Raw genomic sequence first — 19,028 nt, forward strand, 5'->3', positions numbered from 1 at the left:
GGCATATTTTTAATCTGTATTTGCTATGCTTTCATTGAGGCTGAACCCTCATTGTTTTCTTTGAAACAGGTGGCTGTTGTTCACCTGCTTGAATTACAGGAGTGACGCCCCCTCTGAAATATAGGGCAACCGTGAAAGTAAACAATGGCTTTCTGTAATACATCTGGCACTGTCCTTTTTTCTTCTCATGGCAGGCGTAAAGATCATTAATAAGATGGTATCAGTCACTAAAAAGTTTTAACACTCGAACGTCCAGTTTCCCGTATAGTGCTAGCAGCCAGCATTTACCTCGTTTCTAAGCACTTAGTCAGATAAGAGAACCGATGAAATCTCAAAAATCAGACCAATCGTAGTCAAATTTTGTTTAACTTCATAATCCTCCCAAATTAAACGAGATAACTTTCCCCTGCAAACAAAAGCACTTTAACGTATACGCGTAAGTAACATAGCCTTCAGTGTTGTACTTTAGTGCACGTTTCCCCTTACACATTATAAGCATAAACGTTTTGGTAAGAAAACCAGAACAGCCTAACCACAAAGGAGACAGTTGTTTGCATAGTCAGCAAACGACAACCAAAATTATCTCACTGAAAATCTCGGTATTCCTAATTTCATGAAACTAGCCTACGAAACAAAACATACAAAATAGAACTTCCGGTCTTGGGGTGTGTACACGACACCACACAGTAATAATTACAATGGGGCATGAAATATCCCGGAGCATAGATAGCAGAGACTATGGAAAATACGAATAACACATTTTGACTATAGCATACTTAAACTCCACGAGTACAGTGAGTGTTCTTAAGTTATTTCCGCCAGAGAGCAAGCAAACTGCGACACCGGTACATTATCTATCGGTGCTTGGTTGTTTATATATGGGTACCCTGCTTTGGTGCACGTCGCACGCAGCACGCGCAGACGGAGCCCGAGACGTAAGCGTGCGTTACTCACCTGGTTCCGTGGGGTGCTGAGGATGCCGTCATAGCTGCCCCTGCGCGCCGGGCTCCCGAGCTGCAGGGCAGACATCCTGGCCGCTGATCCCACGGTGCGAGGAGCGGAGCGGAGCTTACAGGCGCATGACCGGGCTGGCAGTGCGAGAGTACTACACTTCACTAACCATTACATGCGGCGCTAATGAGCGGGAGGTTCCAGCACCACGCAGACACACACGCACACACGGAGGCGGTCACGGTGTATTCTGTCTCCTCACTTGTTCAAAAACACCGAAATAGACTTTGAATCAGCAGTTCACGCAGCGACATCGCAGAGAGTATACAATGTTAATAAATACAGATTCTCTCGGCTTTGCTGCTGTGGTTTGTTACAAAAGAATGTGCATAATACGCGCACTCTGGTATTTTTTCACAGATAAAATAAAACATGGCTACTGTTTGCTATAAGGAGGTGGTAGTTTCCTTTATTACATCAGCCACAAACAAGTACCAAGTGAAACAATTGTAACTTGCGCACTTTATACTTGGGTATACACTTTGGTATGTGATGCATAGGGCAATATAGCAAAAGACACACAATTGATGGACGGAATGCAGAACAAATCAAAACATTCACCCCCAGTCAAGAGATCTGGGTTAAATCCATCATTCTTTTGCTCCCCATGCCACCCCAGTTTAGACCTGGCCATATGCAAATCAGTCTTGACCCTGTGCCTCATGGGAACAGCCCAGCCCGAACTGCCAAGCTAGGTCCTCCCTGGACCGGAAACAAGCATCCTAGGACCGGTTTCGGGGTTTCATCCCTCTTCAGCCAGGATAGCTTGATTCCAGTGGCACAGTGAGCCCAGGACCCACATCTGGGCATACCTGGCGCACTTGGGGCGAGTAAGCAAAAGACATACAATTGATGGATGGAATGCAGAACAAATCAAAACATTCACCCCCAGTCAAGAGATCTGGGTTAAAACGTGGGTCCTGCGCCCTCCATGAAACCGGAGTCAAGTTATCCTGGCTGATGAGGGGTGAAACCCCGAAACCGGTCCTAGGATGTTTGTTTCCAGTCCAGGGAGGACCTGGCTGTGCAGTTCGGGCTGGACTGTTCCCATTGGGTGCAGGGTCAAGACTGATTTGCATATGGCTGTGTCCAAACAGGAAGTTCAGGCTGGACTGTTCCCATTGGGTACAGGGTCAAGACTGATTTGCATATGGGTCCAAACAGGAATGGCATGGTGAGCAAAAAAGGATGGATTTATGCCCAGATCTCTGTACTGGGGTGAGTGTATGACATTGTTCTGCATTCCGTCCATCAACTGTTCTTTTTACATTTGTCACCCTGAGTGGGACGGGTATGCCCAGACGTGGGTCCCGTGCTCTCCATGCCACTGGAGTCAAGCTATCCTGATTGATGAGGGGTGAAACCCTGAAGCCGGTCCTAGGATGCTTGTTTCCAGTCCAGGGAGGACCTGGCCTGGCTGTTCGGGCTGGACTGTCACATTTGGGCGCAGAGTCAAGACTGATTTGCATATCACTGGGTCCAAACAGGAATGGCATGGTGAGCAAAACAACATGGATTTAGGCCCAGATCTCTGTAGTGGGGTGAGAGGAAGACATTGTTCTGCATTCTGTCCATCAATTGTTATTTTTGCATATGTCACCCAGAATGGGACGGGTATGCCCAGACGTGGGTCCTGCTGATGAGGGGTGAAACCCTGAAACCCGACCTGGGATGCTTGTTTACAGTCCAGGGAGGACCCAACCTGGCAGTTCGTGCTGGACTGTTCCCATTGGGCTCAGGGTCAAGACTGATTTACATATGGCTGGGTCGAAACACGAATGGCATGGTGAGTAAAAAACGATGGATTTAGGCCCAGATCTCTGTACTGGGGTGAGTGTATTACATTGTTCTGCATTCTGTCCACCAATTGTTCTTTCTGCATAAGGCAATATAGACTTTCCAGATGCAAGTGATAGCACATCTTGCACAGGTTCGGGGTCGGAGTGACCTATAGGGCAATTAGGCTGTACCCAAATGGCTTGTCTGACAGGGCAGTGTGTGGACCATTTTTTTGAGCTGTTTGTGGGCCTGGTTTTGGTATTCATTTTCCTATTATTTCCACTAACATTGCCTTCAGCAAGCACAAGTTCATGCAGTCTCACCTACCTCACAAAATACCTATGCAACGTCTTTTAAAACTTCAATACTAGCCCCGTTTGCAAATGTGGGCCACTATTTTTTCATTCTGATTCACTAATGAGTCCCACTTTTAGTTTGGTGTCCGGGCCTATTTTCTGTTCCAATCGCACCGTGCACAGTTTGACACCATGATATCACTGCAAGTGTCAACATCCTAAGCAGCTGGACATCTTGTTTTTTTGCCACTTAATATAGTGCACAGCTACCCAATATGGCTTCCCGGTGCTCGAGACAGTGAGAGATAAGATGGGGTTGGAGAATTAAGCAATACAGGAACCCTATGTGAAGGGTCCGGAGACCTGGTAGGTATTGTGTGGTTACTGCTTACTAAGTCAGTGTGTACCAAATCATGTAAGAAAGAAAAATTTCTTTCTAGAGTCCCCTCACTCACCGGGGTTGCCCCACGGTGACATGCTTCATCATTGGGGCCATCCCAGTTCTCTACGAAAAGGGGCGTGCTGCGACAAGGCGACTACGCTGGAGCACTGGTTTTGTGAGATGACTATGTGTGGTGCAAGTGTGGTGATGGTGGAGTGGGTGTGAAATTAAAAATACCGTGCTAGTGGGCCTCAACAATTTATTTTGCTCCTAGTGTGGTATAAAAAATGTAAAAAGGGGTAACACTGTGTTCTAACTTTTACTGAGCTAGATCAGTGTTATGGTCAACATGTTTCAAGCTCCCCCAAGCTTTTCTTCAGGACCATACAGGGTCCAGCCCTGTATTGCCACTCCTGTATTCAAATGAAAAAGTGTTTATAATAATAAATACTAGTTATTTATATTAAACGCTGTTGATAACAAAACATGCGTGTAGTTGTACATACGGTTTGTATTTTACTTGGAATGATAAAAGAGTGCTTGATTACACCCCATGGTCTTAGGCAAGGGCAGGAACGCCTCGTGGAAACATTGTTCCTATCGGCAAACCCGCTCGGTACTACCTGGTGCTTCCTCACCCGACCGCATACTCGCATACAGTATGCGGTCGGGTGAGGAAGCACCAGGTAGTACCGAGCGGGTTTGCCGATAGGAACAATGTTTCCACGAGGCGTTCCTGCCCTTGCCTAAGACCATGGGGTGTAATCAAGCACTCTTTTATCATTCCAAGTAAAATACAAACCGTATGTACAACTACACGCATGTTTTGTTATCAACAGCGTTTAATATAAATAACTAGTATTTATTATTATAAACACTTTTTCATTTGAATACAGGAGTGGCAATACAGGGCTGGACCCTGTATGGTCCTGAAGAAAAGCTTGGGGGAGCTTGAAACATGTTGACCATAACACTGATCTAGCTCAGTAAAAGTTAGAACACAGTGTTACCCCTTTTTACATTTTTTATACCACACTAGGAGCAAAATAAATTGTTGAGGCCCACTAGCACGGTATTTTTAATTTCACACCCACTCCACCATCACCACACTTGCACCACACATAGTCATCTCACAAAACCAGTGCTCCAGCGTAGTCGCCTTGTCGCAGCACGCCCCTTTTCGTAGAGAACTGGGATGGCCCCAATGATGAAGCATGTCACCGTGGGGCAACCCCGGTGAGAGAGGGACTCTAGAAAGAAATTTTTCTTTCTTACATGATTTGGTACACACTGACTTAGTAAGCAGTAACCACACAATACCTACCAGGTCTCCGGACCCTTCACATAGGGTTCCTGTATTGCATATACTGACTGGAGGCCGACCTGGTTTGGTTTAACCTCCTTCTCCCTCTATTTTTTGTTGGAGAATTAAGGTCACTGGACTAGCCATGTCTTAAGTGCCTTTCTGAATGTTTTTTCATCTGGAGAATGCTGAATTGCACTGAAAGTTCCATAGCTTAGGAGCCCGGTAGGTAAAGGACCATCCTGCTCTGTCTAGGAATTCTTGTTTGGTATGAGTTAGATGATCTTAACACTCTGAGAGGACTGTAAAGTTGTAGAAGCTGTCTCAAGAAGATGGGACCTAAATTGTTAATCGCCCTAAATCAATAAATCTTCATTTCGGTATAAATAACCATAAAAGGTTAACAATTAATAAAAATACATTACAATAAGATCAACTTCATGTCAGGACAAACTAAAAACATTGTACCACCAGACACACTAGAGACTTCGTGGAGTAATAGACCATTCTTTAACATTAAAATACAAAGTATAGCTTGTTCAAAGGAGCATGCGCCCTGTTTCTAATATCGTCAAATGATAAACATCTTGTGCTTTATAATAATTCTTCAAATTTGTGGCACATCAGGAGTTTACAAGACCAACGCTAAATTCACAGAATAGCCATCTGTGGTAAAGCCAAACCACAGGCCTCCCAGCCTTGAAGATACCACGACTTGAGCATCCCCAAGATAGAGCTAGAAGACTAAGGCAACCAGCAAGCCCCCCATTGATCTTGAGCCAGTTTGAAATCCACATCACAGTCACTTTCGACCACTTTTAATTTGACAGCATGGACCACAAGTTGTTCTTGATCTTTTTTCTTTTACCACAATTTTGGCCATAATGAAATCCTATGTCATGACCGAATCAAAGGGTGGGTGGGAAATTGCCACTTTACGTAAGTGACGGATGACAGCAGAGACAGAGAGATCTGAATGGGGTTTGACTGGCTTTTTCTACCACAAACCACCCCCCTTGGTGTGTCTGGGTAGTCCAGACTCTTACATCCCTTCTACCAGAGAGTCTGTTTACCATTATCATAGAGAATCTAGATTAAACCAGAGAATGGAGCTTCAGGAAAGAGGCAACTTGAGCCTGCAGGGTAAGACTCAGTGGCCTCCTTGGAATAAGGAAAAATATGACCCAGTTTGTTCAAACCTTTGGCTCAACTAAGGCCCTGACCTCACTAATCACAGATGGTAGCATCCTTCCATCACCTTTTGTGTGTTTGATGTACCGCTATAAGTGGCCAAGAATATGCCCACACGTGGGCTCCTAGCTCATTGTTCCACTGGAATCAAGCCCCAACCAAGGTGAAACAGGTCTTGGTTTGCTTTGTTCCAGTTCAGAAATGACTTTTTTTTACAGAGTTGTATATAGCGCAAACTTGACCCGGTTTTGGGTATCAGAGCACTTCACATAGCTCCAGTTGTGTTACATGAGGACACATTAATTTGTGTTTGGCATGGGGAGATTAAGTGACTTAATTTGACTTGGCAGATAGGGCTGGATTGTTCCCATTGTAGCTGGACCAAAACTGATTTGCATATAGCTGAGTCTAATCTGAGGTTGCATGGTGGGCAAAATAATGAATGGGTTGGAATGCTGTACCATGCGATTGTCAGTGGTCACATTTATTTACAATCTTCCTCCCATTACCTTTTGTGCGGTTGATGTACCACCCTGAGTGGCCAAGGTTTGTACTGCCCTAAGTGGCCAGGGAATGCCCAGATGTGGGTCCCTTGCTCACTGTGCCACTGGAACCAATCTACACCCTATTAAAGAGCCCCAATTCGAGAGAAACTGATCTTGGGTTGCTTGTGTTCTGGTTCAGTGATGACCTGGCTTAACAGTTCAGACTGGACTGGGCACTTTGCAGCAGTGCCAATACCGATTTGCATATGGCTTGGTTTAAACTGAGGTAGCATGGTGGGCAAAAGATTGATGGGTTGCAATGCTACCTGAGTGGTTGCCAGTGATTAGACTTATTGCAAGTATCCTCCTAACACCTTTTGTGTGTTTGATGTACCACCCTAAGTGGTATGCCCAAACTTGGGTCCCTTGCTCATTGTGCCAATGGAACTAAGCTACACCCGAATGAAGAGCCCCAATCAGGGCAAAACCAGTCTTGGGTTGCTTGTGTTGTGATTCAGAGAGGCCCTGGCTAGGCAATTCGAGGTGGACTGTTCCCATTGGAGCATAACCAAGACTGATTTGCATGTGGCTGGGCCTAATCTGAGGTGACACTGTGGACAAAAGAATGATGGGTTGGAATGCTAACCCGAGTGATTGCCATTGGACAGTCTTATTGCTAGCATCCTTCTATCACCTTTTGTGTGTTTGATGTACCACCCAAAGTGGTTACTGGTAAGCCCTGATGTCGTTACCTTGCTCACTGTGCATTTAGAACCAAGCTACACCTAACTGAAGAGCACCAATCATGGTGAAACTGGTCTTGGGGAGCTTGTGTGCCGGTTCAGAGAGGACCTTGCTTGAAAATCGGGCTGGACTGTTCCCATTGGAGCAAGCCAACAACTGATTTGCATATGATTAGGTTTAATCTGAGGCAGCATGGTGGATAAAGAAGGATGGGTTGCAATACTACCCCAAGATATTGCCAGTGGTTAGACGAATTGTCAGCATCGTTCCGACGCCTTTTGTGTGTTTGTCTCACTAATCATGGGTACAGGCTATATTTTACTGTTGTGTGTTAACTCTTTCCAGTCTTCCCCAGTGTCCTGTCTGTGCTGAATTACCGACATCAGGCACGTACCCTTAACAAGTGTCAGGATTTTCAGAGATTCAGACAAAATGTTATTTCACCTCTGGAGTACTCTGGTGTGCTTATATTTTTCCTTCAACACCACCTTCAGGGCACCAGCGGGCAAGATTGCACTGAGACAGTAATTTGGAACATTTGAGCAACAATTTAGAATGTTTGGGAAGTGTGAAATGTTCATTAAAATATTCTAGGACTGAAGTTAGAATAGCACAATAGCTTTAATTTGTATTTGTTTCTATAAAGTACGACCTAGACCCAAAGCTATGGTGCTAGGGCACTGTATACGATTAGAGGAAAAGAGAGAATGCATCCAATGTGGAATCATAGAACAAGAGAAAGTAACATTGTACAATGTAGTCACATTTAAATGTTCAATCACAGTTTAAGGTCCAGCATTTCAAGAAAGAAGCAGATCAGTTCATCCTGCAATCTAGCAATATTTTTAGCTCACACACTCCTAGTATGTGTTTCGGTGAGCTTTTTTTTATCTCAGCCTCAGCGCACCAGACACTGTGTTGATGCTGGAAAGGCTAATTTTCTCTTTGTTATGTCCTAGCTACACAAGGTTGCTCTTGTATGGGTTATTTAAGGAAAGACAGGTTGTTGGCATTATAATGTTTTGCCTTTGAAAGCAGAGGAACAGTTGGAGGCAAAAGTGGCTGGAAAATAGATGTACACCCAGCAGCTCAATTTAGGTCAAGTCATTTACATGTTTCTTTGCTGCTTCAAGTCACGTGCACTAAACATTGGTGAGGATAGATAGACACTGTGACGAGTCCACTGCATCAATACCTCAACTTCTGCGGGGAATACATTTGTCTGAGATCCATAAGGCTCACAGCTGTCTTTCAATGGATGAACTGTCCATAAGCAGTTAAACACACTCCACCCACACTCAGGCTGCATCAGAATATATATCTGCAGAGACCTTTCATGCCCACCTTATATGCAAAGAGGAGGTGCTAAACTAAAATACTGACTCAAAAATATAATCTGACCATAACATAATTGTCAAAATAGCGTGAGTACAAAATATCGAGCCTTAAAAAATTCAGGGTAAAGATTTAAGGTCTGATTATGAGTTTGGCGGTCTTCCAGCGCGCCGCTACGCCAGCGCCCCGCAGGAAGACCATCAACCTCGTAGTCAGACCACCTGCCGGATTACGAGTTTATTCCTGGCGGGCAGTCTGTGCTGCGGCGGTCCTATAGTGGTGCCGAGAGCGTTAAAAAGGCACCACCGCTGGAGCACCGCAGCACATTCCTGCACAGGAAGAAACGCACCTTGTCATGCATTGCTTCCCATGCAGGAACAGGGGGTGCAGAAATACAGTAGTTTTTTAAAGAATTTTACTATTATGTAGAAATGTAAAAAATTGTGTACTATAATATTGTTTTCTATTATGGTGCTGTATTGTATTCTTACATGTATATTGGATGATATATGTTATTATAAATTTAGTGATATTAAAAATATATATATTGTTATTTTTATTTGGCGTTGTTAGATTCATTAGGGGATTAGGTGAGTTGTGTGTGTTATTTATAATATTGATTCATGTTAATTAGTTTGTTAACAATGTTATATATTTTGTTGTTACATATTTATTAAATGTTTAATAATAGTGTTTTAAATTATGCATTACATTTTTATTTTTGGTTGTTGAATTTATTGGGGTGTTCTCTGCGAAGAGTTTTAATAATTATTTTATGTTAACTTATGATAATGTATACATTTGTCAAATATTTTATATGTTTTAGCTGTTATTTATTTGCCTAATTGATTTGATTAGAATTGGTATTTGTGTATTAAATCCTAAATTTGGCTTTTGGAGTTTAGTAGAGAATTAGTGGTTATTTTTTATTTTTTTATTAGGAATATACTAATTATTGTTAATTGTTCAATATGCTGATCATTTAATGAATTTCAATACTTGTTTAATTGTTTATTTATTATTTCATTTATGTACTAAATTTTAAGTTTTGGTCACAGGCTCGATTGGTGGATTTGGTAGATAGCTTTTTAAATAAAATATTTAGTAATTGATATTAATTGAGTAATATAATAATGATGTTAATTATTAAATTGTAAGTAATTAATTACTTTTTTATAAATTGATAATGACTATTTTCTGCATAAGGAGTGTGTGATATTTTGTGGGTTTGATTTTTTTTTTAAATGTAATCTTTATACTTGTTCAATTTTAAAAGTAAATACATTGGGCATCATTGCGAGCAGGAACCGTCCGACAATTAGTCGGCGGTTCCGCCCACACGATTAGGATACGACTGCTGTGCAGGCAGTCATAGAATGCATCTTTCTTGAGCTGCGGCCCAAGAAAAGGGTTGCAGCGCAAGCCGCACTAGAAAAAAGCATTTTGTGCACATCCATTCACCGTGTGCCAGTCACCATGTGGTGCCTGGCACATGCTGTATGGGTGTGTGGGGGGGGGGTATTACATGTGATCCCCTGGCCACTATGCAGTGGCCCAGGGGGCCCTGCTTGGAGCCCCTTTAGTCCCTTTCCTTCTGCCTATCTTAGATGGTGGGACTGCCATGAACAGGCAGTCTGAAAGGGATATCCTAATCCTTACAGAGGTGCCTGTGCAGGCACCACCCCATTGTAGGGATTAGGAATCCGACCGCCGGCCCTACTAGATCATTGATCCTGTTGGAGGTGGCGATGCTACCCCAACCTCTGCGGTCCGACCGGCTGCATTGTAATGCAGCGTTCAGACCGATGCCATAGATGACGGATGGACCGCCACCAGCGGGCTGTTGGTGACGGGCCGCCCGCCATCATAATGAGGGCATTTGTTTTGTAAATAATTGTTTTATGATAAAGAGATTTGTTTTAATGTTAGTGTGTTTTATTGATGATGTAGGGATGTACTGGTTATTTTTAATATGATTTTAAATATTTTTTATATGTAGTTGTGAAACTGTCACATACCAGAATGGGCAACAACGCCCGGGGGTCCTGTTTGGTGTCACCTCCTGGCACCACCTCCATTCCTCACCTCTCTGAACACCACCAGCACAGCGGGATTTAGGATCCTGGTGGTGCCCGTGGTGTTGCAGCAGGCTGGTGGTGGTCCGGCCGCCAGACTTGTAATCAGGCAGTCAGACCGCCTAGGTTATGGCAGTCAGGCCGCAACCACAGGTAAGGCGATTTCAAGACTGTCGTACTCAAAATAAACCCCTTTGGTATTTATATGTCTAAGGCCTTTATTACATAGAGAGGTGTCTGCATCACTTCAGCTGTAACATTTCCGTCTCACACCAGGGCTTGCGCATTTTTTGCATAATCATTTGTTGTGAGCTGTGAGAAGATAGTCGTTATGTTGTTTTTCAGACAACCACATTGTATTATTAGCAGAATGGTTCAGCTGACATCTGACCTGTAAAAGAAGATAACATGCCTCAACTGCGAGATGCAGGCTTTCTTATGTCATTTATCAGTGACATTCTGCCACCCTGTGTTCATGAATGTCAGGGAACAGAAGAGAGTGTTTACTACTCCAAGTCCTGCTGTTCCTCGTTAAAGCATATAATGCAGTTTAAATGCCTCAATTACTTTTTGTTAGTGTTCAATATTCCTAGCCCTGCTGTTGTTCATCATCAATGTTTTTACCAAAGGGGGTGTATCCACAACCTGGAGGATGGTATTCTTCCTGTCTATCATCTTTTTAAACCACACCAATAGACATCTTAAGTGGAGAGGGTAAATATTTATTTAACCTAATACAAATAATGACTTAAAGTAGATAGACAGACCACATCAATGAAACATGTTGATTTATCTGTGGATCAACTACAAAGCAAATGTATTCACAAACAGCGATTACACTGCCCAGATGCAGTATATATGCTGCGTCTTTGTGTTGAGCTATGCACCCCCAACCCAAGGAGGAGAGAATTGTCAGGACATAAGAGAACAAGAGACCAGTAGCGAGTATGTGGAGGTGAACACATTTGAAGGAATAAAGGGAAAGCGGTATTCATTTGCTAGTCCCCTGTATTCATCTCAAAATTCCTCGAGTGAAGCAGCTTATAATTACAATTACTCAAACCAGCAGACATTCCCTCTATGGCTTGTTTTCTTGAACACTGACAGTTCTTTCTGAGACAACTCATATGTCAAGGAAGGAGGATGACAACCTAAACCACCTGCCTATGGTAAACAGAAGGTGTATTTGCTCTTTTCACTGGGAGCATTGGTTGCCAAAAATTGTCAGTCTTACAAAAGCATATTGTCGTGCCAGATAAAACCTCACCAATCTGGATACATCCAGCTACTGAAGAAGGAGAAATCAAAGAAGGAGAGAACTTTAGGACTCCAGTGAAGTGAAGAAAAATGTGCTCAAAGTTTGAAAGCTGTTATAAGGTTTGGAACTCTTACAAGATCCACAAAAGATATACACAGATTAAGGGGCCGATTATGATTGCGGTTTTTCCGCATCCTCCGGGCCGTGGAAGCCACCGCCGGCCCGGAGGATGCGGAAAAACCGCTGCGGAGCCTTCAAAGACCCCCGCCAGATTAGGATGGCTGGGGGGTCAGGAAGACCGTCCGCAGCTTTTCCGCCACGGTCGCCTTCCGACCGTGGCGGAAAAGCTCTAACATGTCTGGCGGTGTCTATCAGACACCACCAGGCATATTAGGATGTCTGCAGTTCTATGCCTTTCCACGGCGGAATTTCCGCCGTGGAAAGGCATACGGTCTTTTGTTTGGGGGCCCGTTGCGGGCCCCCAGGGGTGAAGGGGGGTGGTGGTGGTTGCACATGGGGGGTACCTATGGTACTGATGAAGCAAAGCTTCGCATCGCGACGTGCTTTATTCATGAACCTCGCCCGTGTGTAATCCAGTAATAATTTGTACGTCTTACTAACGTTTATTTTATGTTTAAAACGAGGTCCACGACACTTGCCTATGTGTTTTACTAAAATAATTAATTCGAGTCTTTTAAAATGGCCGCTGCTTGGAAGTAAGTGTCTGCGCATGCGTCAGTCACACTCACGTGTCCTGATGTGTTTGCAGATTTGGAGGGAAATAGTTGCGCATGCGTAATACATAGCTTTGCCAGTAACGTGGTACTGCTCGTGCCACTGCTCTTGTACTTGGTTATATGTAGCTAACATTTAGACTGCATAAGTATATTTCTTAGTGATAAGTTGAAAGTATAAACCCTGTGATGTGTTTTCATAATGATATTTCTATGTATTAATTTGTTCTCGCTTACTTTTCATGTACCGCGGGGAATGGGGGTCTGACTGAGCTGAAAGCCATCTTGGAGGGTACTTGTGCGCAGACTCGACAAAAGGCATCTTGTCATTGAATGGCTGCCAAAGAAGGTTGATACCAGAAGCAAGCCTGGGAAGCAGTACCTTCGCCCCGCAACGTCACGATATTGTTCTATTATGTTGCAAAAATGTATTCTTTGCCTGTATTCTGCGCAACTTTCTCATGGGAACCCCAATCTTGCTAGGCGGTGCCCTGAGATGTAAATAAGGCCTCCAAATAGTGTATTCTGATTGGTGTGTTACCCAAATCCTATCTTAGGACCAATCCAAATTGAGGGATTCTGACACTTTGCAACATTGGGGGGTGGTACACCGTCCCCAAACTGTATATCTACCCTGGGTTAGCCTAGGGAATTGTCCGACTTGTCTGGTTTAGCTGACCTGTCACTGACCCATCGTACTCAATAGGTGACTGAAGATACAGAGAGCTGCGGAGCACTCTGTCCGAAATTGACCATAGACTAAGGTTCTACTGAACCTTAAAGTGCTGGCGAAGCACTTTGCTGGGAGTTCGCTGACCCAATCGGGGTCTTGATCGATAGCTGCAGAGAGGGTGGAGCGCAGGCGTTGCTTCCAAACTGCGGGTGTGGTCCTGTCCTGAGCGGTCCTGTCCTGAGGGTTTGCTGTCCTGTCCTGAGGTCCTGTCCTGATTCCTAATCTGAGGGTATCCTGTCCTGTCCTGGGTGTCCATTCTGCACCTGCTGTCCTTGAGGGGTATCCTTCCTTGAGGGTTTCCTGTCCTTAACTGACCCGTGGCCAGGGTTTGGTTTCCACACCAGTCTAGGTAAATATTGCTCTAAACTCTTTAAACTTGCACCTTTCTATTTTTCTGTCTTTCGCTTCAATAAAGACACACCTTTGCATATGTTGATTTTTCCATGCTTTTGCCGCAATTATTGAAACGTAAAGTCATTTGCCTATTTGCTTAATATGTTCCCATGTTACCCTACCTCTTAGAAATCATATTTTGCATTGCAGTTTGTCATTTTCTGATATGGTCTAGAACGGCCTTACTTAAACTATCTAAAGAACTTTTGCCCTAATTGCATAGCGTTTCCTGTTGCATCTCATATTAGCATTTCCATGATTACCCTGACTTTATTTCTCTATAGTTATGTACTTTTCGTTATCTTGATTATTGATTGCCTTATTCTTGTAAACCTAATGCTCAACGAAAACGAACTTTAGATAAAGCTTTTAAAACTTCCAGTTGTCCGTGGTCATTTTACAACAGAAATATTGAATGTCATTTTGGGTTGGTATTTTGCTGCCTTTCCTTTTACAGCTAGCTCCCTGATCCGTTGTGGTCATAGGTGCCCGTGTCGGTAGATGGTAAGTCGGGTACACTGAGTAACAACGGTAGGGAATTCACACAAATTGGTAGCAGCCCGTGGAGTCGCCCGGTCAATGAATATTGTGAATTGAAAGTATATGGGCCCGAAGCCGGAAACGGCGAAATTATTGGCTGGGTGACCTCGCGCGCTCTATCAGTACCCCCCTGCCTTTGCGTGCACGAAGCGGCAGGCACCACGCGGCGCCTGCCGCTTCGTGCATGCAAAGGTAAACATGCATTTTTTCAACCTTGCGGCGGGTGCTGCTTCAAGCAGCACAAGCCGCAATGTTAAAAATACAGGATGTGACCGCCACCCTGGCGGTCACATCCTAATCTGCTCGGAGGGAACGCCGCAGCCCCTGAAAACAATCCATTTAATTTCTTTTACAGGCAAGAAAAGGAAGAAGAAATATCAATTGTCAGGCTTCCTCTCCTGGATGGGTATGATCTCTTCCTAGATCCACACACAAAAAACTTACAGCAATTCTTTTCATTTACAGGGATTAAAAGCAGTTGTCGAGTTTCCTCTGCTGTGTGTGCACTAGCACTTCTAAAAAGTGGAGTTAGATAATGTCGACAAGGAACAGACAATGTGGGGCGAATAAAAAGTACATGGTTTAATTCTTGGATACAGCTATTGCACAATTTACACTATCTTCCTATGATGGGGAGTTTTTCCCATCCCCAGTTACACATTTCAAATGTAAAATATTCAATCATAATAGAAGAAATAAACGAAAAAATATATGTTCAATATTCCATATTAAAAAAGAATGGATTTTTTTCAGATTAAAAGAGGAAATAATCATAGTGTACCTTTCCTTTTTTTTTTAGAAAACTATAACATTTTGCTCAGAATAAAAAAGAGGCTTAAAATCAGAGTCGATCAACTTAAAGCTATATGACAATCATGAGACAACACAAGGATCCTGGGATGCCCTTACTGCTGTAAACAGAACTCAAAATGTGGAGATTTATAAACCATTCCCCCGAACCTTTTTTAGAAATTAATCCCGAAATTGAACCTCTTTAATCCAACTCACCCTCTTGAAGTTAACAAACCTAATGTATGTCCAATGATTAATGTTGTAGTGTAGTGTAGTGGAGTAGATGTAGTGGAGTGGTGTGGCTCACTGGTTAGAGGCGGCAGATCCGGGAGCAGAGGACGACCCGGGACCAGGGTTCAATTCCTGACGCGGCAGGGTTTCGGACCAGGGTCAACGGACTTGATAATTCTCGCCTCGGTGCCTACTCTAACTAGGGATCACACTCGGCAACTCTGGGCATTAGCTTGCCTCATCTCCACAACCGCCCCCCACATACGCTGGGGATGCCTGGTTTCACCTTGGAGATACCCAGTAGGGACCATCTCACAGGGAAAGCCAGGATGGGTTCCCCAGCGGTCTACAGCGCAGAGATACTCCTTCAGGAGTCGATTCTAGCGCTTTAGAAACCCACAATCAATCAATCAATGTTGAGAGGTTGCTGGACAATCCTTAGTTTTTAAACTATGGGGCCGATTACAAGGTTGCCGGTCTCACTGCCGTACCGTTGTTGCGGCAGTCCCGAGAACATCGCTGAGACAGCTGTCTTCCCCCCGCTGTTTTACGAGTTTTCCACTGGACTGGCAGTGTGTGGGTGACAGAGACATTGGCAGCAACACACTTTGGTTCTGGAAATGAGCTGGAAGCGGATGCCGGCCGTACTATGGTGCCTCCAGCCAGTCGGGTGCACTGATTCCTTGCATTCTGTTGTGCAAGTGAAACATTGCGTGCACCCAACCTGGAGGCATTGGAGGGCTTTACATGATCACCAGCTACATTACACATGGGCACATTCGCCCTCAAGCCATTAATTTGGCTCATTACCTACCTTTCCGATGACTCGCTTTTCGGTGTCTCCCTGCCAGGAACAGGTCGGTGGAAAGGCAACTTGTAATTGGGCTGGCAGTGACCTGCACGGGCCTGCCCTTGGACCGCCTCTGCCACCGGCGCCACAGTAGCTGAAATGGCAGTGGCGGCTGCCTAGTGGCGGTCTCACCGCCGTCATCGTAATCAGGCCCTTTCTTTTTAACTTCCGTTGAGTCAGTTTGAGTCCATAGAGAGTCTTCGATGGAAGCAAGGGAGAATTAAGATGGGGCAGAGGAGATGAGCGTGGATCGATTCTCAGCAGAGGAAACTGCATCTTCCTGGTCTATCATGTCACTGTGAGAAGGAGAAGGGCAGCCCCCCCCCATCCCCAATTACAGCCAAAATCATGGTGTTAAAAGGGAAATACAAAGGGAGTATATCTCTTGGGCTCCGAGACCCCTGACAATAATACACTACTGAGGCAGTCAAGTGTTCTCACTGGTGGAAAAATGTTGGATGGTGGAGAACCACATCTTTCACAGATGTTGCTGAAGCTTGTGAGACTGAAAAGGTTGAAATCATGGGAGCGGTGTGAGCTTCGGTTTTTCCTATTCCTTGACACATTCTGCACTACTGAAGTGACAATTTTTTATTGCTAGAGCATATCTAGGTAGCTGGGACTGGGGAGTATTGGATTCCCCCTGCCTTTTGATACATGCCTTTGCAATGGTATTTTGCAAGAGAACATCAGACAACCATAACTAGAATGTGAGTGCCTGACCCTATAGACAAAACATCCCATCTACCTCATTTTGAATCCTACTTGAATGAAAGTTGAGGACATGAGAGGGTGGGCACTGTCGATTAGGTGCCATTTGGACTCCAAGAGGCTGCATGCTCTTGTTATGTCCTCGATGGTCTGTGAATGAGAAGGAGATCAAATTGGTAAATCCAAATTGGGTTTCTCATAATTTAGGGTGCAAGAATCAACTAAACCACATTTGTGGCTGAATGTACTCCAATGGGATGGACTACTTGTTGCAAATGAAGTCCTGTTTAGTAAATATTAGGAATTTATGATCGGCGATATTATATCCTGAGGGGTCTAAGATTTGTGCACTGGTTAGTTCCCCTCCCAGTAGGGGGACCTTCGTATTTTCTAGCTTTGTGCTCACACTGCTTGGCCAGACAGTGTCCCTATCCAGTGGCACGCTACAATTCTTTACAACCCACAAATCGCATCAACGCTGTGCGAGCTCCCACTCATCTTTGGGGTCTAAGATTTAGACATAATTAATAACTAATAAATAATTATGTGATAGTTATTACTTAATTAATTTCCCACTCAATCCCCATACAAACCTAAAAACCCGCTGCAACAGTATAAATTACTGTTAACAATTTAATACACCATTCAAAATCTCTTAAACTTAACAAATGATATTTAAAAAAAGATGAACAATTATGCTAACAATAGTAACATATAAAATTATTATATTAACTAAAACACATTAAAATAATTAAAAACAATATTTTTACCACAATATTACTGAAAAGAATATTAAAAACAATGATATTCTAAAAAACAATATTACCTACCTAAAACACGATATACTTTACAATGATATTTTTGCATCACAATATTTTTGAATCACAATCTTTCCCCCCGATATTTATGTCTCCCCAAATTTTGACCGTAATACTTTATCAAAACACCATTTTGTGGTCAGAGTAAAATGTTGCACAAGAGGACAGTTTTTATGGTTAGTTCCTGGCTACATTGATCGATGACAGACCCTAGTGAAAGAGGGAGGGATAATGAAAAATAAACTAATTAAATCCTGAATTCTATGTTCAGGACCCAGATCTGAGTCTTACACAGACTATAACAGTCGGCTGCTTCTCTTCGAGGCCCCTCCACATGATGACATTTCCTGGTAAATTTATGTAACGAAATAGAGTGTGAAAGAAGGAATGTCCTTACTAACAGACTAGAAAGATCCCTGATGCCTGAGCCTCCAAAGAGATTGATTGTTATATGAAAAAGGATCAACCCTATAAGACCACCTGGACCAGGATAATCATAATAAACATGAGAATTGTCCCATAGAACCAATTCTAGGCATTACCCTGTGTAGAACATCAAATCTATGAAAAGTATTCAACAAATATGTAGTGTCACTTCAATGACAATCATTAAATGGTTGACTTAAAGAATATACCAGGCCATTTCTCTCTAGTTAGCAAAAGTGCTATTCTTAATGCAACGGCACAGGTGCAATAAAAAAGTGATAATAGTGCAGACGATGCCGTGCTCAGGACAGTGAAGACATATGCATACAAAATTACATAAAAACACCCAGGTTTGGTATTGTAAGTCTAGACTCTATGGATCGTGTTAACAGTTGCACAGGGTATTCCAAAAAGAGAAAAGCATTGCATATTTCAATCAAGGGTGGATTGTTGAAGGTTTGACCCAATAGTGAATTGACTGGTTTCGTCAGGACAAGGGTTATCTATCTAATGCACCCAAATCACTTGAGGGAGCAAGAGCAAGTCATACCCAGGTATACAGAATACTCGTGCTTCAAAGTTTTCCTGATATCAATACACAGGGCCGGTGTACTATGAATGGAAGGCAAAACACTGCTCTCAGCACTTCCACCAACAGTGGATAAATATGTCCTTATGTTCCAGCATCACATACAAACACAGCCACACTGTAACTGTTTTCCACTACGTCTGAGATGTTCATTTGTCTGCGCCCTGTAGCTCAGTTCTGCTTCAAGAAAGGAAATGCATGAGCAGGTCTCTGGGGTGATATGTGACCTTTTTGGTAATCTGCAGGGAATCACGCCAGCAGTGCAACAAAGACTGCACATTGTCAGTGGCAAACAACAACCATCAGTCTCATGGGAAGAGAGCCTCAGACAAAGCAGACTGCAAAACCAAAT

The 19,028-nt window shown here is 43.5% G+C and overlaps 1 protein-coding gene across 2 annotated transcripts in view; it reads right to left on the reverse strand.

Moving 5' to 3' along the window:
• TAGAP (T cell activation RhoGTPase activating protein) overlaps positions 1 to 1,073 on the reverse strand; it is a 493,639-nt gene extending 492,566 nt beyond the window's left edge. The window contains exon 1 of one of the 2 annotated variants that reach the window (XM_078649131.1): positions 955 to 1,073. In XM_078649131.1, the coding sequence (XP_078505257.1) occupies positions 955 to 1,029 (75 nt within the window). In that variant the 5' untranslated portion in view covers positions 1,030 to 1,073. The remainder of the gene's footprint in view (positions 1 to 954) is intronic. The other variant, XM_078649132.1, reaches the window with a different exon arrangement.
• Between the last annotated feature and the right edge of the window lie 17,955 nt (positions 1,074 to 19,028).

The sequence above is a fragment of the Lissotriton helveticus genome, chromosome 6 (assembly GCF_964261635.1).
Source record: "Lissotriton helveticus chromosome 6, aLisHel1.1, whole genome shotgun sequence".
NCBI classification, from domain to species: domain Eukaryota; kingdom Metazoa; phylum Chordata; class Amphibia; order Caudata; family Salamandridae; genus Lissotriton; species Lissotriton helveticus.